This window comes from Ceratotherium simum, chromosome 34 (genome assembly GCF_057802395.1).
Source record: "Ceratotherium simum simum isolate JZ-2026a chromosome 34, ASM5780239v1, whole genome shotgun sequence".
NCBI classification, from domain to species: Eukaryota; Metazoa; Chordata; class Mammalia; order Perissodactyla; family Rhinocerotidae; genus Ceratotherium; species Ceratotherium simum.
In genome coordinates this window covers 14,900,072-14,922,046 of record NC_141933.1, presented here as the reverse complement: position 1 = coordinate 14,922,046, position 21,975 = coordinate 14,900,072, and the positions used below count along the sequence as shown (strand labels likewise).

At 38.1% G+C, this 21,975-nt stretch overlaps 2 protein-coding genes across 3 annotated transcripts in view; one reads left to right on the top strand and one right to left on the bottom strand.

Moving 5' to 3' along the window:
• The window catches only part of LPXN (leupaxin), a 35,009-nt gene extending 30,503 nt beyond the window's left edge, over nucleotides 1-4,506 (bottom strand). The window contains exon 1 of the mRNA XM_004437399.3: nucleotides 4,309-4,506. Within this exon, the coding sequence (XP_004437456.1) occupies nucleotides 4,309-4,321 (13 nt within the window). The 5' untranslated portion in view covers nucleotides 4,322-4,506. The remainder of the gene's footprint in view (nucleotides 1-4,308) is intronic.
• A 2,980-nt stretch (nucleotides 4,507-7,486) lies between these two features.
• ZFP91 (ZFP91 zinc finger protein, atypical E3 ubiquitin ligase) overlaps nucleotides 7,487-21,975 on the top strand; it is a 36,667-nt gene continuing 22,178 nt past the window's right edge. Inside the window, exons 1-2 of one of the 2 annotated variants that reach the window (XM_004437398.3) lie at nucleotides 7,487-7,906; nucleotides 13,060-13,088. In XM_004437398.3, the coding sequence (XP_004437455.1) occupies nucleotides 7,560-7,906; nucleotides 13,060-13,088 (376 nt within the window). In that variant the 5' untranslated portion in view covers nucleotides 7,487-7,559. The remainder of the gene's footprint in view (nucleotides 7,907-13,059; nucleotides 13,089-21,975) is intronic. The other variant, XM_014792857.2, reaches the window with a different exon arrangement.

The window sequence follows — 21,975 nt, the reverse complement described above, 5'->3', positions numbered from 1 at the left end:
ATAATATAGAATATGTAAGTCTTCTGGAATAATTATCCTCTTACTATCTCCACTGTGCCTCCATCCATCTCCCTCTTCTCTTTGGTTAAGGCTATTTTCAAACATCATCTCTTACTCTTGATTTCACTTCAAGAATGTGGTCTATTCTACCAGAACATGTTTAATGCCTCCACCACACTGTATCTTATTTCTTATTTCCTATAATGGCATTCAATTTCATGGTCTTGCTCTATAATTTGACTTTTTAAATTGCAGGGTATTAATTTTTATCATTCATTGACATCTCCAATTAGTAAAAAGTAAATCCTACATATTTTTCCTTCTGGAAAAATATAAGCAATTATATTACAGTTTTTCAAAACATACTAGGACAGTAACCCTTATTCTTAACCCTGATGACTTTTTTTCTTATATCCCAAGCACATAAGAAAATTCTCAAAACAAAGTACGTGTAATTATTCTGTTTTTTAGGGTGTGGCGAAAAAAAGGGATCGGGGAGAAAACAGATATTGCAAAATCAAGCAAGCTGTTGCTATCCAAATAGTTGAGATTTGTTTCTCTTGTAGTTTTCTTGGGAAAAATCAATGGACCTTACAAGTATCACACATTCAACTGTTATAATGAAAATAATAATTAATAAAAATTAACACATGACAGGCACCGTGCTCAGGAGTTTATATAATTCATTTAGTCATTCTAATGCTTTGAGGCAGGTGATATTATTGTCCTTATTTTGTAGATCAAGAAAGAAAAAAATAACTTGTTTAAGGTCACACTGCTACTCAGTGCAGAACCTGGCTGTCTGATTCTGGGCTATCTGATCCCTAGCCCCTGCACTAACTTCAAGTCTAAAATTCTAGTTCCCATTCCCATGTGGACTCTCTGGGTCATCAGGCATGACATGTTCTTCTCTGAAGCCATTTCCTCATCTACATAATGAAGCAATTGTATTACAACACTATTTTCAAATTAGTGGATCTGTAGTGGATTTCTTACCACAGGTTACAGTTTTTAAACAGTTTGCAAAACACCGGATGATATTATTTCTAAGCATCTGCCTAGCTCTGAAGTTCTCAGATGAGGAAAATGAACTTTACAGGTCGTTAAAAAAACAACTTTTCATGTATTTGATATTAGGGTGTTTCCCAATGGCATAAGAAAAGAGCTAATCATTTCTTACAATTGAAATTTTCTACAGATCTTTCTCAATCAATCATCTCACAAAAATATTGAATTTTAGGTACCATTTCAGAGATAAGCAAACTGAGCTAAACTCCTCAGGTCAAGTTACCCTTCAGCAAATAAACTGTAATAGAAACAGAAGAGATGGAGGGGGAATCCACAGAGTAAAAGAAACTTGAGAGACATAACTAATTTCAGCATGTGAATCCTAAATAAGCAAAAAGAAACAATCAGGAATATTAAACAGTGACTGGATATGCAACAACATTAGGTGAATACCGTCAATTTATTTTAGGCTTGATAAGGATATTTGATAATATTAAGTAATTTTCTGTTAACATTTTAGGTGTGAATATGGTATTTCATGAAATTAAGGAATTACTGTTAAGGACTTTGTGAGTGATAACGGTATTATGGCTTCTTGTATATGTATATATATGTATATGTATTTTAGAGGTTATGCTGAAACATTTACAGATGAAATGATATAATGTCTGAAATTGCTTTATAATAATCCAAGAGTGGAAGGAATGGATGGGTGTATAAAAGAAATAAGATTGGCCAAGAGCTGATGACTATTTAAGCTAGTTGATGGGTACATCAGATTTCATTAAACTATTTTCTTTACTTTTGTATATTTTTAAATTCTCTCTAATAAAAAGTTTTTAAAAAGAAGAGAAAAGAAAAGAAAAATAAAACTAAGGTAGAAAGAGAAAGTAAAAGTTTTTTCTCAGGACTTTGCTAGCCAGACTGAATTCCAAATTCCTGATTTCCAAATTTTTATTCTGTATCCTTCTACTAAGATATAGCCCCTTTATTTTCTATTTTCTAAGCTTTGCTCCAACTAGAAGTCATAAATCCTCTTAGATTCAAAATAAAAAAGACATTTACAATAAAGATTAGGGGAGGAGGAGACCCTCTGTAAGAGGAGGAAACCATCCCACGAAGAGCAGAAGGTTACCTTCAGAAGCACCCGCCAACCAAAGTTGCTGAAACTCTCCCTTCTGGGTCATGAGTTAACAGGCTTTTCTCTTCCTGTTTCCAATGAACGCACATATCACTAACACCCCAAGATTATTTTGCCTTTTGCCAGATTCCATAATTTGAAGATGACTAATTTCAGTATGACAAATATGGGATTACTGGTGGTGGAGGGTATTAGACTGAAAACTCTATAGTCCGTCTCTATAGCCCTTCATCTGTAGAAATCAAATAATATCAATGTTAACGTGAAAGGGGTAAAGTGAGGTCTCTTGAGGGGTCTCACTGGATTGTAATAATTTCATTCAGAGCCAGAGTCTGCTGCTGGTTCCCCTATATCTAGCATTCCCATATAATGAGTATTTAGATAAAGCCTTCTGGGTGGGTCCGAACTACCAATCTTGGAGGAAGTATCGCAGAGAGGAAATATTGGCCTGTCATGCCGACCTGTCCTCCATGCTATTTCTCCGCAAGGGGGGAAACCCCACCCTAAGTCTTTTGGGTAGCTATTGGACTGATGACAATTTGAAGAAGCGGTTAAGGTTTAGCCACCTGGATAATGTACAGGAATGTTACTTTCCAGGCTGCTTGGTACTTTCTACATTTCGGGACCCGATTTCTCTACCATTCACCCTGATCAGAAAAAGCAAAACTGTGAAAATCTATTTTTTTACTTTTTAATTATTTGGGTTATTCTACTGGCTGGAACACCAGAGCCAACACACTTCTAAAACAGGAGAACGCCTTGTAGCTTAATCAGTTTTGGTGTCAGGTGCTCCTGAAAGTGATGGAGAACACGTTATTTTATTTTTTTTAGTCTTCTCATTTGAAAAAAAAAGAGGAGGATAATATCTATTTCAGAGGGTTGCTTCAGAAACTAAAATGATTAACATAAGTAAAAATGTCTAATTTTAGCTTAAGTCACTGAATAAGTATTAGTTTCCATTTGAATTTATTTCATGAAAGCCATTATGTATCCCTAAAATAAAAAACCAGAGCTGGACTTGAGCAGAACTCAGGCAGAAATGTGAATTTCCCTAACCCTCACACAGGATAAGAATTTGGATTCTATCCCAAGTCCAAAATATATTCTACTCCAAGTATCAAAACAGACTACCTCCAAAACAGTTCAATATTTATTCAACACCATGTTTTCATCTTCATTAACATCTCTTCCCTCCCGTAATTTGCCTTTCTTCGTTCTTCTACCTCCCCAGCTCTCAAATCACACTCCAAAACTTTTTTAAAAAAGACAATGTGCAAGAGATGTTTTTGTTGTCATTGTTTGCACTTTTGACATACCCCAAACATACAAAAACCCACAACACTGTGGAATTAATACCGCTTGGAAACTGGGTAAAGTTGAGTGACTCAGTGTTAGTAAGGATGCCGGCAACAAAAGTTGGCAAAGGATATGGAATGAGTCCCAAGAATGACAAATCTTACATTACTCCAAAGGTTTGAAATAAGGGATTTCTCTGAGCAACGTGGCCAATAGTTTCACTGCTAGGTTTTAATTGCTTTGGAGTGGAAGGAGGTATCATATTCACAGGCCATAGTAATCTATTCCTTCATAATTCCTTTGAATAAAAACCTTAGCAACAGAACCACTGGAGTTATAGTGCTATGTCTTCTTGATTTAATGCTAAACCATGGAACAAATGAAACGATCCCGGCCTTTCTCCAAACTTTGCGATCCCACATTCTTATACTTCTATTTCGCCTCATAACACTTTACCTCCCTCCCTTTTCTTTCTTTCTTTTTCTCTCCAAATCACATCTCTGCAGTTGCCAACTGTGTGACCATCCTATGATTTCCAGTAGCCCCCAAAGGGCAAAATGCACATAACAAAATGACAATTTCAATCACAATTCAGTCCAAAAGTATTTGTGCAGAGTTTACTCTATGGTTAGCACCAAATTCTCTGCCTATCGTGCCACTGAAAACAGTAAACCCATAGTTCCCCCAAACAATCATAGTTCCTCATGCTTCACTCTTGGTTGAGCTGAGGTCAGGAGAGAAGTGAGAACACAATCTTCCAGCACTACTCTCCATCTGGCTACAAGTACACCCCACCACACATGGAGATGGCAGCCAAGACTTCATTCCCTCAGAGTCTCTCCTCCAAGAAGCTCCTCACTCACCCAACTCTTCCATTGTCACACACCCAAGATGCTCTGGTGGCACAGGCTGTGGGGAAACGCTTTGGCATGTGCTGGAGAAGAGGACCACAAAGGAACTGAATGAGACAGCGTGAAGCAGCCTCTATAACTCTTTTTGGTTCCTGTATTTGCTTAGCACTTCCTCTCTTTTGATTTGGTGAGTTTTTTTTTTTTTTTTTTTTTTTTTTTGTAGGTCAGAGTTTTAAAAATGGGACTGACATAGAAAGGTGGGTAGCAGGATTTGAGTTCTGGTAGTGCACTGGCCAGGGTGATAAAGATTCAAATTTAATTTTCAAAAACTTGAACACCTATTATGTGCCAGGATTCATCCTGAATTCATGGAAATGGCAGATTTGGACTTGTGTTTTTTCCCAATATCGGTATACCACTGTGACTGTGCATCAGGGAACCTGCTTTTATTTCTTTTTCTGTGAAGCTGGGACACCATGGAGGCATAGCTCCCTTCATGAAATTTTTATGAGAGTCACCAGCACCCAATTCATTTTGCAGCAAGAAGATATGCTTACCTGATTTACTGAATAGACTGTAGATCCATTAAAGGCAGGGCAGAGGCATATTCACGTTTGGATTCTCAGAGCCTGATTCATTTCAGTGGTCCAAAATGCAAACAACTACAGGGGTCATGATGAATGAAACTGGAAGATTTAAGACACCGGGTGCTAAACTGCAGACATTTAAACTAAGCATAATTCCTGTCTCATTACATTGCCTTATAGTAGTTTCTCCGAAAAGTGACGTTGAGGTAAACTTTCAACTTTTTTACTGCTATGATTTTATTCAGCCTGAATGAAGTAAAACATTTACAAAAGGCCTACTATGAGAACGCAGTATGTAAAGAACTATAATTATGGCCCTGCAAACTAGATATTATCCCGACATTTTTTTACCAGTGGTGAAACAAATTCAAGAAATAGAAACCTGCTAAAATTAATAGAATTAGCAGGTAGCTTCACTACTTACTATAATCCCGATTTAACTTCAAAGTCTGTAATCTTTCCTCTACAACACAGTAGTCTTTTTTAGGTTGATCTAAAGGAAAAATTTATTCTCTATTCCATTTTAACACTAAGACTTTTTTTTTTTTTAGTGGAAAGGAGATTCCCACTCTGCATTACTTTGAGCAGCCATTGGATGTCAGTGCCGTTCCAAAAGTCTGCTCACTGCAAAGATGGGTTTGAAAAAATTCCCATCCACACTATGCCAGTTTTTACAATAGAAATGCCATTAGCCCCATGAAAGTGTGAAACACTCAATAGAGAATATAAAACATTTGCCTAATCTTAAGTGGTAACTGAGCCAAAATACCGGAAGGAAAAATGCACTTCAGCACCTGGCTTGCAAATATTGGACTCCATCTGCAGTTTAACTTTAACTGAGCGATTAATGTGAAATTTAGAATTGGATCCTCAGATCTTGTTTCCATCCCTTTCTTTTGGGGCTTTAACCCCGGATGCTTTATTTTCAAGGGGTAAGAATCATTCCTGCAAATTGATCCTCGATTATAATGGATGAAAGGAAGGAATGGGAGAGGCCCACGGCCATCACCAAATGCAACTTGGATTTGAGCAAACAGAAACTCCCGTTTGCACACGCCGGTGGACAGAAAAGTAATTTCTGACAAAGCTGCTCTTCTGACCTTGCTTCCTGTGCAGTAGAAACATTTAAAAACCGCAGAAGCAGGTGGTTCCGGGGTGGGGAGCATGAGGGTCACGCGAGTCACGCTAACAACCCTTCACCCTTCCTTCTAGCTCAGGGACCACAGCCAAGTCAAGCAGCCGATTCCAGCTCCTTGGCCCCGACAACGTCTAGTAAAAAGGCAACTCCTCAATTCTTTCTTAACTTTTATTAAGAATCAAATGAGTGGTGGGAATTGTGCTAGGCCCCCAGGATCCGACGGAACCCGATGCAGTCCCTGACCTCCAGGGACTCACGGGTTAGTGGATCAAACACAGGATGACGAGACGAATACTGCAGACAGGAACACTAACCGGTCCCAAAGGAAGTGCCGTCTAACCAAACCAAGGTAAGGGCTATTACGTGGCCACCCTAGAAATGCTTCGCTAAAGCCAAGTAAAAAAGCAGAGGGAACCCTCCCAAGGAAACCAGACCAGCAACTGGCTTAACACTGCTGCCCAGATCTGCGCAGGCGTCGCGGCCTAACCCGGAAACAATGCCTCCCTGGAAAAGTTCAACTCAAACTGCGCCAAGAGTAAACTACCTTTCCCATCCTGCATCAGCCAAGAGCTCCCAACATCCTCCCCGCCTCTGGTTTCCTATCTTTTTTCCTACGGCATAGGATAAATAGGACTTCATCACCCAGGATGCCTTTGGCCAAGCTAACCATGCGCATGCGCCAAGGGGCGGGTCGTTCTTGCCCTCACGACCCCGCCTCTGTTCTATCGCCGCCATTTTTTCAGAGACTTTCATCCGGCAGCCGACTGGGCTTTTTTTCTTAAAGGAAAAGCGACAGCTCAAAAAATTTCCCCCTTCTCCCCGCAAGACCTGGCGGCGCTGGGGACAGAAAGGCCACAGACAGGAAAGTGGGATCGGGGTGGAGGCAGAAGAACGCTAAGGCTACTTCCGCGGCTTAAGGAAGAAGGATAGAGCCCTTGTGGCATTAGCGGCTCCTTAGGGACGCAGGTGCGCGCGCAGCCAGCCCAGGGTGCGCGCGAGGCGGGGAAAGAGGTGCGTTTTCTTCCCACCAGCCTCTTCGCGAGACCTGCCCCACCCGGTGTCCCTAGCGCGCGTTGAGCTTCTGAGGGAGGGAAAAAAGGTGACTTTGGGATTGTCGCGAGACGCAGCCGTTTAACGGTGAGAACGGGTGCGCGGGGAAGGAAACCTCGCGCGCTCCCTTGGAGCCGTTTCCTGATTGGCTGAAGGAAGGTGTGGGGGAGGGAACCCGGTACGCCGCTACGTGAGAGACCGTGAGGGGCGGGGCGAAGAAGTCGTTCTTCCTCTCCAATTGGTCCGCTGAGCGTCTGTGGAGGGCGCGCGCGCGCGCCGCCAGCGGTAGCGGGCTTTGAGTGGCAGGGGACGGGGGGGGGCGCCCTCGGAGCCGGGAGGAGGGGAGGGGGGAAAGAGGAGCGCAGAGTGAGAGTGAGCCGGACGCTCCGGGAGGCAAGGGGGGCGGGGGTAGCAGCGTCGCGGCTGCCGCCGCCTCCGCCTCCGCCTCCGCCGCCTGGGACAAGGGGGTGGGGGACGGAAGAGTCCCGATGCCGGGGGAGACGGAAGAGCCGAGACCCCCGGAGCAGCAGGACCAGGAAGGGGGAGAGGCGGCGGCGGCCAAGGCGGCTCCGGAGGAGCCCCAGCAACAGCCCCCTGAGGCGGCGGCGGCGGCGCCTGCGGGGACCACTAGCAGCCGCGTGCTGAGGGGAGGCCGGGACCGCGGCCGGGCCGCTGCGGCCGCCGCCGCCGCCGCTGTGTCCCGCCGGAGGAAGGCCGAGTATCCCCGCCGGCGGAGGAGCAGCCCCAGCGCCAGGCCTGCCGACGCCCCAGGGCAGCAGTCCCAGGCCGCGAAGCCCCCATCTCCAGCTCAGGGCAAGAAGAGTCCGCGACTCCTGTGAGTAACGCAGTCTTTCAGGCGGTGGTAAAGACCCCCCTCTGCCCGTACGCAACCCTCTCGGCTCCCGTAGCGCCCACTCCACGTGACACCCTGCCTGCTCTGCCCCCTGCCGGCTTGCAGGCCAGATGTCACTCTGCTCCGGGTTAGCTGTCTTATCGTTCTTCTCCGGCCCTCCCTCCCCCGCCCCCGTGCCCTTTGCCTGTCAGGCCACCTCCCCACCCCATGAAGTCGTCCTTTGCAGGATACACCTCTTCTACTCCCTAGTGACCCACCTCTTCCCTTGCTGCCGCAGCCTTCTCCCGCACTCTGGCATCTGCGCTCCCTTTGTCAGCCCATCCCTTTCCCTCTTAAGGCGGCTCTTTAGTATTACATCACATCCCCTTTAGGAAATCAACAGCTTGATCTTAGCCTTCCGAAGTGTGTCTCCCTCCTTCCCATTAATTAGCCCAAGAGCCCGTTGTATTAGTATTTTCATGTAGCTTTTTGCGTTTTCTCATTTTCACATCATTTTTCACTCGTTTTAGAAATCTGGTACTTACTAGTAGGGTAAAAACGTGGTTCTGCCAGTTTTAAGTGTAGATTCTTTCAAGAGTAGGTGGGTAGTTTTAATTTTTGCATATGTTTTAATATAGAAACTTCGTTTTTAAAAATTAGACTAATCTGAAAGGAATTCTTTTTTTACCTAGAGATAGAGGAACCAGGAACATAAATATTTTGTTTATTAAAATAATGTTTTTGTGTTGAAAATAATGAAGCACACGTGTTTGGAAATTCTAGAAACTAATCGCATTAGCCATTAAATTCATTACTGGAAATGTCAATTTGTGTCTTTTGACTTTCAAGTGAAAAAAATTAGTGAAAGCAGAGAAAAAAGGTGGAGGGGGGATCAGTTTTAAGTGCCCTCCCCCGCCCCCCAAGATTTAACTTATATCAGACCTAGTAGATTTAAAACTTGAAACGACCTGTTCTGAAATTGAGTTAAGTCTGTGACCCTGGCATGCTTGCCTTAGAAGCCTCTCAGAGAAATAAAATTCAAAGGTATCATATTGTGATATTAGATGTGCTTTCAAATTTTTGAATGTTAACATAATTTAGGGAATTGTGTAAACTACAGTTGTGTGGACAACAAAAATCTACTTCTAAATGGTTCAGTTACAATTAGGATTCTAATTGCTGTAGATGAATTTCATGGTCATAAAAATTTGAAGCTTCTGTGTTTAATGTCATAAATTTGAAAAGAAATTTCTTAAACTGTCAGTGCCTCAGTTTCCTTGTATGTGTGAGATAATGTTAATCCCTATAAGATGTGTTTGTGAGAATTGAGTACAGCATGTGAAGCACTTAACACAAAGTCTGGTGCATAGTAAATATTTATTAAAAGTTATTGTTTTGAGTAGTGGTGGCATGATAGAGGTATAAGTGGTGTGTAGTGGTGTTTTTCATGTAAATTCTGCAAAGTTGGATTTTTTTTTTTTGTTACCTTGCATAGGAAGGTTAATAACTTTATAATTTTTTAAGATTCTCTTCCTTTCTCACCTACCCTTTTGAGAGTTACGTATATCTATATCTCCTTGCCACATTTCCCTCCCACTTTTCCACCAGTTTTACTTATAGAAATGACCTCTTAAGATAATTATACCTAGAGTGGTAGTTTTACCCGCTGTCATGGTTTATTTTTTCCCTAACTCTTGGCAAAAAAAGTACTAATGAGCCTTTTTACTTCCATGATATAAATAATACAACAGTCAAACTTGGATGAAGATGACAATTCAGTCTCTTCGGGGTTTTTTTTTTTTTTTTTGAGGAAGATTGGCCCTGCACCAACATCTGTTGCCAGTCTTCCTCTTTTTCTTTTTTCTCCCCAAAGGCCCCAGTACGTAGTTGTATTTCATAATTGTAGAGTTGTAGCTCTTCTGTGTGGTACACCGTCTCAGTATGGCTTAATGAGCGGTCAGTAGGTCCGTGCCCAGGGTCCAAACCAGCGAACCCTGGGTCATCGAAGTGGAGCGTAGGAACTTAACTGCTATGCCACTGGGCCTGCCTGCTCTTCAGTTTTTTCTACACAATGTTCCTTGTGGGGAGGAAGGACTTGTCTTCGTTCTCAGTGTCCCCCCTCTCTCACCCAGCATCATAAAAGGTGGTATTCTTTTACCTTCTCTTAGCCTCAGAACTATCTGTTGATTAGGTATTTTAAATTATGCAGTTTTGATTGGATCGTTAAAATACATTTTCATCAAAATAATTTTTTGTTACACATTTTGAATTTCCTGCAGAGTCCTAAAGCATTTCAGTTCCATAACCCTTGATTGAGCGGTAACTGGGTCTGGTACTGTGCTGAGTTAGGCTTTATAAAGATAAATGAGCCATGAACTTCATCTTCAAGGACCTTGCAGTATCAGAGGAAGATGGGTTGAGTAGTGCAGATTTGCCACACGTGTGCATGGCTTACAGGTTTTCAGTGATAAAATAAATTTTAAAAATAACTAAGTAGGAAACTTTAATTTAATCCTTGCACACGTTTCAGGGTTTTGAGTATCAGTTTACTGAACCCTGGTCAAGTGCCTTCTGACCTTGATTTACCTCTGGTATTTTCCAAATAACGCTATGGCAGTTATTTAAAAAGGAAGTAAGAGATTTCATCTCTATGTTAATTACTTGTTCTAGTCAGGTCCTTTTTCCATATCCCAACATTTCCCCCTATAAATTCCCAGTAATCAAGTGTTTAACCTACATTTGTTTCTTTTGATTGAAGAGACAACAAAGTGTACAATAGCTTAAAAGGTCAATAAATATAAAGATTTGGATTGATTGAAATCTCTTTTCCGATTAGAAGGCAAAATAATATAGTGGAAAAAGCATTGGACTTTAGTCAGAAAGTTTCAGGTCCCAGCTTTCTATTCACTAAGTGACCTTGGGCAAGTCACTTAACTTCTTTAAATCTGCTTCTTCATCTATAACTGATAATTTATGATTTGTGAAATGCTCTTTATAGTTAGATGATAGTTATGCTACAGTTTTTAAAACTTTTCTTAAGCTTATAATAACTTTTCCATTTGCATTGAAATGTTCAGAAGTTAAATGAAAAGAGCAGGACATCTTTGTGAAGGGAAATAAAAAATTTTTCAGTGAAGTTGCTCAGGAGAAAGGCACAAAGTTAAATACTGGAATCATTATAAGTTAAAACTTAAGGGCTAATAGTAAAGAAAGGTAAGCCAAATTTGGAGAAAGGTTATGTATCAGTACTGTATAAGAGTTAGGCTCATCATCATTTGCCATATTTTAGCCAATAAACTTATATTTCAGATGCAGGTGTTTATATGCTCATCTAATTTTAAAAATATATCTATATATATTCCATCAATTTTTTTCTGATTCATAAGTTAAAACATCTATGCTTTCTACTAATATGCAGACAATTTAATTGTTAAACTAAGACTAGGTTAAAATGCAAAAGGCTTTTCATTCTATCTTATGATAGTAAGTCCTTTGTTTATACGATGCATTTCAGAATTTAAAACTTCAGTAAATACTTTTTTAAACTTCTAATTTAGCTGTTGAGTAACCCTATTGGCTAAAACTGAGTATTCTTAGAGGTACTCCTGTGGGTTGCATGCAGAGGTGCTCCCATGGGTTACAAATGAAGGAAACAAATATTGCTCTATTTTGTGGTATGTGGAATTCTATTTTAGTTTTATTTTCTTGCTAAAAGTAAAATGGCAGTAAACCTTTGGGTGACACTTTTTTGCTATTTCCTTTTGTAAGGAAAAGGCGAGGGTCATGGATAGTGAGAATGAAGAGACAGTAATATTCTGAATTGAAAAAACTTTTGATTCTTTGGAGAAGGCTTCGGTTGTACAAGACTAAAATCCTGTTTTCTTCCTATAGTGATCAATATGGTAATAGAAACATTGAACCATTCTAAAAGGTTTTCAGAAAATTTATTGTATAATGTTTCAAAATTTAGCAATTATTCTGTACTTTTCATTTAGAGTTAGGATGATTAGCAGTTATCTTGTGTTGTTAATTGGCACACTGGTAATACAATTTAAAATTATAATACCAAGCTTTTAAAAAAAATATGGAATGAAAAAAATCATAGCTATTCTTTCTAAAGAGAACAGAATTTGTATTACGCTATGGTTTCTGTATTTGCTTGGATATTCTTTTGTAACATAAGAGTCTTCATTTGTATTAGGTTTACTTTCAGAAAAAGAGAAAACTTGGTACTGCTCAAGATACTGTGGCATTTTTATGGTAAAGATCCAAGGCATGTCAGCCATTTGAATTTGGCTAATGGCTATAAGGGGATTCTTATACTGTACACAACAGTTTTGTATGATAGAAATTTTCCCAAATTAAAAGCATGGGAATAACTTTTTGTTAAGTCAGTAGTTTATAACTCATTACTGTGGCTATCTAATTTGTAAAGTTGCAAGTTATATTTATTTCTGAGGTCCAGTCTATTGCCTTTGTAGAAATAGATTTTGACTTGGGTTTGACAAAGAATAATTTTCGAGTTTTCTTTTAGGTTCACTAAATTTTTATTATGAAAATTGTCAAATATACACAAAGTAGAGAAAATAGTATAATGAAACTCCAATATTTATCACCAAGGTTTAACAGTTATTGAGATTTTGCCATGCTTGTTACATCTATCCCCTTTCCCCCTCTTTTTCTTTTGGCAGAGATATTTTAGAGGAAATCTCAAACATTATTTCATTTTACCCTTAGTTACTGCATTTGCGTAAAATAAGGACATTGTATTATATAACTACTTAACGTAACAAAATTAGCAATATTTTCTTTGTATTAGTATCTTTTTACAGTTAAAAACAACTGTTTTGTATGATATTCTGATTGTGTGCTGTGACATATAGCTACATGTGATTATTTAAATTTACATTAATGTAAATTAAAAATTCAGGTCCTCGGTTAACACTAGCTGTTTCAAGCACTCAGTAGCCATGTGCAACTACCATGTTGGACAGTGCAGATACAGAGTGTTTTAATCACTGCAGAGAGTTCTGTTGGACAGCATTGCTCTAGCTGCTTTCTGTATCACTGGAGATGAACATGAAAGAGATAAATATTTGTGTTTTAAGAAAATGTGCAAGATTGTTCATTTAATATTTGATTCTCATTTCTTTCAGATGCGTAGAAAAAGTAACAACCGACAAAGGTAAGACTTGGTCGTTCTTACCTCTCGTGTATGTTACACTGATTATCTAATAATCTGATAAAAAACAGAATAAGCTTCAGCCTGGTAATTCAAATTGTTCCCATGTAAAAGTGATTTTTGTTTAGTAAAGAATTACTGAAGTAGATAGAACCTATTTAGATAACGGGAGTTGTGGACCATCAGAACATTTTGGCATTATTTAGAAACCTAATAATGGGAAACCAGATTGTTTGATGTCAATTTCTTGTGATTTTTAAGCTATTTAGTTTTTTAGCAAAGTAACAGAGAGGAATGATACACAATATACAGAGTAAAGTCTAGACAAAATCTTGATGCTGGTAGAGACTCAAATTATAAATGCAGTTTGAAGAATGTGGAAAGAAAAGTGTTCTAAGATTTCAGCTTGGTGAATAAGTAAATGGGGTCATTAGGTTGTTTCTCTTTAAAGAGTTTTAGCAAACCAGATATATGTGTTGAATGTAGTCTTCTGCTTATCTGGATTATGAAGGGAAGGTAATGTTCACTTTTTTCTTTTTAAACAGTTTTTTCAAAAGACTTTATTCTGGCTTTGCAGATTGGGTTATTAAAATTGCCTCTATCATATTGGGCCAGTTGCTTTTTCATTATATTTTTTTTATAGTTATTGGCTGTGTTCCATGATGCTAAATTCAAATACACAGCATCCTTCTTAAAACTGGAACAAATATATTTTTAAGCGTATTTCGTTTATTGTGTCTGATCTAGGCCCAGTCCTGATGGGAATCTACTTAATAACTGAGGGTTAACCAGTTAACTTATTATATATATGTTATTCCTAATGAAGATTTTTCTATTCATAAAGAATGCTTTGAAAATATATATAAAGCAAGTTTAAAACCTGGATTTTATGCCATATAGAAGAATGGCAGTGTGATTAGACACCAGTAACTTGAATTGGTGGCTGCTTTGTAAATAATTAGATGTTAATGATCAGATTTCTTTTTTCTCTGAATTTTAGAATCTGAGGCTAGTATTTCATAGTAGACAAGGCAAAAGTGTTTTATACTAGGCAAATTTTTGGTGTAGAAAGCTTTCCTGTTTTGTCTATCAAGTTTTTGGTTTTGTTGCTGTTGGTACGTGGAAAATATGGTATGTCTGGTAAGAATGGAAGCTCTCATGTTTCTTATTCAGAGATCACCTTGGAAATTTTAGGTGGGGAAAATGAGGAGACAGGTAGGTGGCAATCAAGTACCAGAGCAGTTTTTATTAAAATAAAAAACTAAAACCCCAACCCGCCTTTATCTGAGCTAAAATTGCCTCATGAGTCTAAAGACTATGTCTAGAGAAGTTATTTTGGGTTGCCTGAGAACTTGCATAATGTGGTGGAAATTTTGAACCCCTGTTGCAGATAGATTAATTGCTCTTTGTGTAGATTAATTGCTCTTTGTGTAGATGTCTTACACCGGAAATTGGCATGTTACATACTTCTGCCGCTGTGAAGAGATTAAAACTGCATTATGGGTAATTCAATCTCAAAATCAATCCCACTAGTTAAATGCTCTGGATTTAGACTTAGAACCCAGGATTTGAATTCAAGTTCTGCCTTTTATCGCAGATAATTCAATACCTGGAGTCTAGTAAGCACTCAATAAAAGATAGCTGTAAAGTGTGTAAAATTTCAAAAAAATAGATGTTTCTCCAACTCCCATCTCCATCTTTTCATTAGTTTACCTATTACAGTAGCTGTTCAACTCTATGAACAGTATATAAGTACCTAAGAACTGTATCTTACATATGTTTATACAACTAGATCAGTGAATAAAGAAATGGAGGCTGTAGTAGTCCCTTTTTCCTGTGCAGTTGAATATTTAGAATTCACCTCATTTCTTTCACTTGTCTTTTAACTTCTCAAAAAGTTACTCTGTTACTCTAGAATAGTTTTCCATCTCTGAATCTGTTTAATCTACTGAATTTTAACTGAAGTAACTCATACTCATTCCCGAGGTTGAAGTTTTTTCAAAACTTTAGACAGGTTTTGATATTTTCTAGAGATATGACTATCTCTATTTTATTAATATTGAAAGGATGATTTCAGGATTGCTTTTACTTTTATTTACTCCAAACAATGTGAAATTATATGCTTTCCTTCAGTTACAGATAAGAACTATTGATGTGTTTGAATAAATAATATTGCATACACACAAAACCAACTTGCCCTTGTTTTTAAATTATTAAATTTGCAAAGCACTATGTTAATTTTTCAAACTCAGATAATAGTGAAGAAACATGTTAATATTGGTCCCTGTTTCTGCTACATTTATTTAACCCTGATGGTATATATAAAACAAATGGAAAGTTGCTTTGCAAAAATAGTGCTTAGTTATTCATTCAACAAGCAATTGATAAGCATTCCAGCACCATTCTAGATACTGGGTTGCAGGGTAATCAAATAAGTGCAGTGAAGAAATTGACACAGTGTAGTGTGTTTGATGAAGTTGGGGGTGGGGAGGCTAAGTTTAGATAAGATGGCAAGGGAAGACCACTTTGAGTATGTGACATTTGAGCTCATACCTGAATATGCAGCTAGATATCTGAATGAAGAACATTCCACACAGAAGCAGCAAAAAGGAAAAAGCTTAAAGCATGAAAGCTTAGTTTACCACTGCGGAGGCTTATCATCATTGTGGAGCTTCCAAGAGTTAGAAAATTTGAAGGATGGAGCCTGGCTAGTACATTTTTAATTTGGCTTTATGTTTCATTCTTTTCTCTTTGAACCAGTGTTACCCTTATGGTAATGAAGTAATGGTATGGTTTGCCTAAATGTAATTTATTAATAATCCTAGTGTTACTTGATCCACAAATTTTAATTTTTTTCACTTTCAAACCTCTAACTAAAACTGCCCAAGATAAAACAAAAAAGGAGACTGTAATATCTTAATGTTTACTAAAGTGTGTTTCATGGAATAAAATAAATATTACAGAGTCAAATAAATGTGGACAGTGCTTGAGTCATCAGTTAGACTCTTTATTCCAGGACTTCTCTGAGACTTTGATTTGGCGTAATATACAATGTAAATACCAAAGTAGGCAGCAGTTACCTAACTCAATTGACTGTAGACCCTCCCCCTCGTGAGTGCGCGCGCGCGCGCCAGATTAGCCCTGAGCTAACATCTGTTGCCAATCCTCCTCCTTTTGGTGACGAAGATTGTCCCTGGGCTAACATCCATGCCCATCTTCCTCTACTTTATATGGAACACCACCACAGCATGGCTTGATAAGTGGTGCATTGGTCCGCACCCTGGATCCGAACCTGTGAACCCCGGGGGCCGCTAAAGCGAAGTGCTCGAACTTAACCGCTACGCCACTGGGCCCGCCCCTTTTTATTTTTTTTTTAGAGAGTATCTCATAAAATTAGTTTATGGAAAACATACTTTGAAATACTGGGTGCTTGAAAATTTGATTATAATTAAACATTAGGTCTCATCTTTTATTCAAAATCATTTTACTGTTTTCAGTTACTCTTCTTGTTATGTAGTGATGTTTGGAAAAGATTGCCTAGACAGAATCATCAGATGAGTTCATCACAGATCTGGGAATTTACTTAGATCATTTAGAGCTTTGCCTATTTGCTTTATCTCATTTATAATCAGCCAGTATCTCGAATTATTAATAAAATATTAGCTTGTTTAGATATTTTTTCTTTCCTGAAGCACATCTTCATTTTTTTTTTTTCTTTTCCTAAGGAAGGTTAGCCCTGAGCTAACATCTGTTGCTAATCTTCCTCTTTGTGCTTAGGAAGATTGGCCCTGGGTTAACGTACATGCCCATCTTCCTCCGCTTTATATGGGATGCCACCACAGCACAGCTTGACGAGTGGTGCTTCGGTTGGCGCCTGGGATCTGAACCCGCATACCCGAAGCTGCTGAAGCACAGAGCGCGAACATAATAACTACGCCACTGGGCCAGCCCCCATTTTTTGTTTTTTATTGATTTAATCTAATTTACAGATTCTTATGACTCTGCTCCTTTTTTAAAAAATTAGAATTTATTTTTAACAATTTTGAGAGTTTTAATTTCATCAGAGTATTTCATTTTTCATGTGTTGGAATACTTTTGATTATTTCTTATCCTTTCATTTCCAGTATCCTTAAACAGTATACCTCTTATTCTTAAATATATAGAACAAGCATTCCCACCTGTTCTTCCCACTCTAATAAGAAAAATCTAACTTTTTAATTTTTACCATTTGAGTTTCTGTACAAAGAATGATGTGAGAAGTTATTCAGGACATTGTTTTCATAATTCTTTCTTGAAGCATTTTGAGTCTCCTTACTGATAACCTGGTTTCCATAGTTAAAATAAAATCCTATAGGTTTTGAATAAAAAAGAGAACTGGAAGAAAAATCTCTAGGTGAAAAAAGGCATATATATTCTCAACCCTCAGAAATGCTGTCAGTTTTAGCAGAAACATTCTCCTTCACAAATTAAATATACTCTTCTAAAGATGGCTTAAATATAAGTTTTTCTTTTTTAAAGCCTCGATTTCCCTGATTTCTCTTAATACTGCTGAGATTGGCTAATATTTCAAAATGGACTTTACTAATTATGGAAAACAAAGTAGAGCTAATTATAGAAATACACAGTAATATTAGCAGGTTTCAGAAACTCAAGTTTCTATTATAATAATGCTCATGTATCAAATGGCTGACAGTACATTAGATAGGCATTTTATCTATCCTATTTCCTTCCTTGCCCTTTATCTTAAGGTAGCAGGAACTATGTTATTTCTCTCAGTATGAGAATGATCTACTCAACATCTTGTTCCTTGTTGAGAATGCTGCATATCCTTTAAACCATTTTTCTAGTTCAAACATTGAGGCCTCTTGTGCTTCTTCCTCTCTGTTCTAGTCTCCTAGAAATACAGACATATCTCATTTATGATATATATAGGTTGTGACATAGGCTTAGAAAGCCTTGATTACCAGCTCATTTCAGTTATGGGATGTTTTATCAATCAGGTAAATAAGTCTTTCTGTCCCTTACATACAAAAAAATAACTTGATAACAATTTGCCAATTACGATTCAACTTATATAAGAACCATCTCGACACAGTTATTTTATTCTGTTATACACAGTATTTATTTCATATTGAGATCCCTTTCCCTGCCAGAACCACTTGTGAGTTTGCAGCAGAATGCCCTAGTGGAATAAAACTGAAGCAGAAGAAACCGACGGTCCTGAGTGGGCAAACTTAACATTCAGCTGATAAGAATCCGAAATCTCTAAGAGACAGCCATCTCTCATTAGGGCATAACATTATCCTTTCACTGACATGATTCTGAGTGGACAAGAACCTTTGACAAAAAGGAGTTAGCTCTGATGTAATGTCCCTTGACCTTTTAAGTCCAAGAAGGATCAAGCTCCTCTGAATTAAAACTAGCCAGATGGATCTAACTACAGTGCATCCAGGCAAAGACCCTTCGGGCTTCAGCGCAATCAATCCTATTAGAGGTAACGGTGGTTCCATCTTCTGTCTGCCTGCTTCATTAAACCTGACTTGCTTTTTTTGATCCTAGTTAAATTCCCACTTGTATCCTAGCTTCTTGTTGGCTGATTATGTTTGTAGCATTTCTAAACCCTATTTTCTTTGCTATATCTCTCCCTAAACTCTTGTATCAGTTATCTGTCCAGGTACTACAAACCATCCAAAACTTAGTGGTTTAAAATACAGCAATTTATTATTTCTCAGTTGGGCCATTCCCTCTTCTCATTGGTCTTTCAGTTCAGTCATGTTAATGTCATGGTAGTCTCAGGGCAGTGTGCCAAAAGGCTGAAGGCAAAAACTACAAGGCATCTTGAAGCTACCCTACAGGATACAAGATCAACATACAAAAATCAGTTGTATTTCTGTAAATTAGCAACAAAAAATTGAAATTATAAAATTAAAAAATACCGTTTACAATAACATCAAAAAATATGAAATACTTAGGGATAAATCTGACAAAAGATGTAAAATACTTATACACTGAAAAGTACAAAATATTGTGGAAGGAAATCAAAAACCTAAATGCATGGAGCAATGTACCTTGTTTGTGGATTTTAAGACTCTGTATTGTTAAGTTGTCATTTTCTCCCCATATTGATCTATGAGTGGAATGTAATCCAAATCAAAATCTCAGCATTTTTTTTGTGGAGAGTTTTGACCTTGAAAACTTCTTGAAAGGGTCTTGGTGACTCCTAGGAGTTTACAAACTACACTTTGAAGACCATTAGCTTATACTAATAAGGAATCCCACTGTATTTCTAAGAGTGGGATTGATTCTTTAAGAGAAAGGAGTGAATAGATACTTTGTGGGCATCCAACCATACTACACATACATGTTTTATAATTTACTTAATTATTACCTGATTGAAGGACATTTGATATTTCTCTCTGTTTTTTCTGGGATTACAGGTGATTTTTTTAAGAAACTATTAAAATATACCATACATACACAAAAGTGCACTTAAGTGTACAGCTTCGTGAATGTTCTCAAGGCGAGCCCAGTCGTGTAACCATCACTCAGCTCAAGAAACAGAACATGATTAACTACCCCCAAGTGTAACCACTATTCTGACTTTGAACAGCACAAATTAGTTTTGCCAGTTTTTGAATTTTATATAAATGGCATAATGCATTATGTACTCTCTTGTGTAGGGCTTCTTTTGCTCACCATTATGTGACATTCCTCTATTTGTGTTTGTTCTGAATTGTTTATTTTCATTGCTGTATAGTGTTCCATTGTGGAAATATATCACAATTTATCCATTTTACTGTTGATGGGCATTTGGGTAGATTTCAGTTTGTGGCCTTTATTACTAGTGCTACAATGACTATTACTCAATAATTATTATTATTCAATAATAAAATTTTATTAAAGCTTAATTTACATACCTTAAAATTCACCCATTTCAAGTGTACAATTCTGTCTGTATAGATTTGCCTTTTCTTGATATTTCATATAAATGGACTTGTACATACAATATGTGGGTTTTTTTTTTATTTTAGGTCTGGCTTCATTCACTTAACAATATTTTTGAGGTTAATCCATGTTGCAGCATGTATCAATATCTTCATTCCTTTGTATGGAAATACTTCATTTGATTTATCCATTCACCAGTTGATCCACTTTTTAGCTGTCATGAATAATGATACTGTGAATTTTCATGGACAAATTATTGAGTGGACAAATGTTTGTATTTCTTTTGGGTAGATATCTAAGAGTAGAATTGCTGAATTGTATGGTAAATGTATGTTTAACTTTAAGAAACTGGCAAACAGTTTCTCCTGGTGGCTGCGATATTTATGTCCACCAGCAATAAATGAGAGCTTCTGTTTCTCCACAACCTCACCTATGTTTGTTATTGCCATTCCACCATTCTGTCAAGCCAGCTGCCTCAGGATGGTGGGCAACATGGTAAGACTGGTAGTGAATTCCATGAGCGTGGGCCTATTGCTGCGTTTCAGCTGCTGTGAAGTGAGTTCCTTGATCAGAAGAAATGCTATGTGGAATACCATGACTGTGGATAAGTCATTCCGTAAGTCCATGAATGGCAGTTTTGGCTGAAGCATTGTGTGCAGGGAAGGCACATCCGTATTCAGAGTGTCTATTCCAGTAAGAACAAAACACTGCCATCTCCATGATGGAAATGGTCCGATGAAGTGACCTGATCACCCTGGGGAACGATGCCATATCAGGGAGTCAGTGTTGGTCTCTGCTGCTGGCAGATTAGGCACTCAGCAGTGCCTGTAGCCAGGTTGGCCTTGGTAAGACTCTGGGTTTGGTTTTCAGCAAACTCAGCTCAGCAGCTATAGGAAATAACGATTTCTTTCAGGGCAGGCATAGAAACTTTCAGGTCATTTATGTGGTGTTTGAGCTGGGAATTTTGGACCCCTAAGTACGTCCTTTTCTTTTCCCACTTTGTCCAGCACAGTTAGGAGCAGCCAGCCAATCTCATTATAACTCGTTAGTTTGAAATGTTCTAAAGTATCAAATACATGATCACTAGAACGTTGGCTCTTACTTACTGTGAGTATTTGATTGGGAGTATCCGTTGGTGATACTTTGCCTATTTCTGCTGCCACATCTTGCCATGGACTTTCATTGCTCCCTTTTCTACTAGAAATAGAGTCATGTTAGTGCCTTTAAATCTAATCAGATTAGAGAACCAATTCAGAAAACATCCATAAGATTCTTTTCCTCCAGAACCACTTTCAGTACCAGAGTCTGTATTAGAGTTCTTCAAAGAAACGGAACTATTAGGCTATATATGTAATTTATTTTAAGGAATTAGCTCATGCAGTTGTGGTGGCTGTCAAGTTTAGAATCCACAGGGCAAGCCAGCAGACTGAAAATTCAGGTAGGAGGTGATGTTACAGTCTTGAGTCCAAAATTCACAGGACTGGAAACTTAGGGTTTCTATATTGCATTCTTGAAGCCAAATTCCTTCTTCATGAAACCTGTCTTTGCTCTTATGCTTTTAACTAATTGAATGAGACCCACCCACATTATAGAGGGTAATTTACTTTACTCAGAGTCTACTGATTTAAATGTTAATCGCATCTAAAAAAATACCTTCACAGCAACTTCTAGACTGGTGTTTGACCAAACAACTGGGTACCATAGCCTAGCTAAGTTGACACACAAAATTACCCATTACAACTAACCTTAATTTATGGCAGATTTTATGTTCTTATTTCTTTAACTTCACTTTTGCTTTCTCTACCATTTAATGTTATGTTTTATTCTATTTCTTAACCCTTTCTATTTTTGTTCTATTTTTTCAGAGATTTTCTCAGCTTAACTTTGCATCTTTTCTTCAAGGTTTTAATTTTTGCTATCATATCTTTAATTTCCAAGAGCTTTG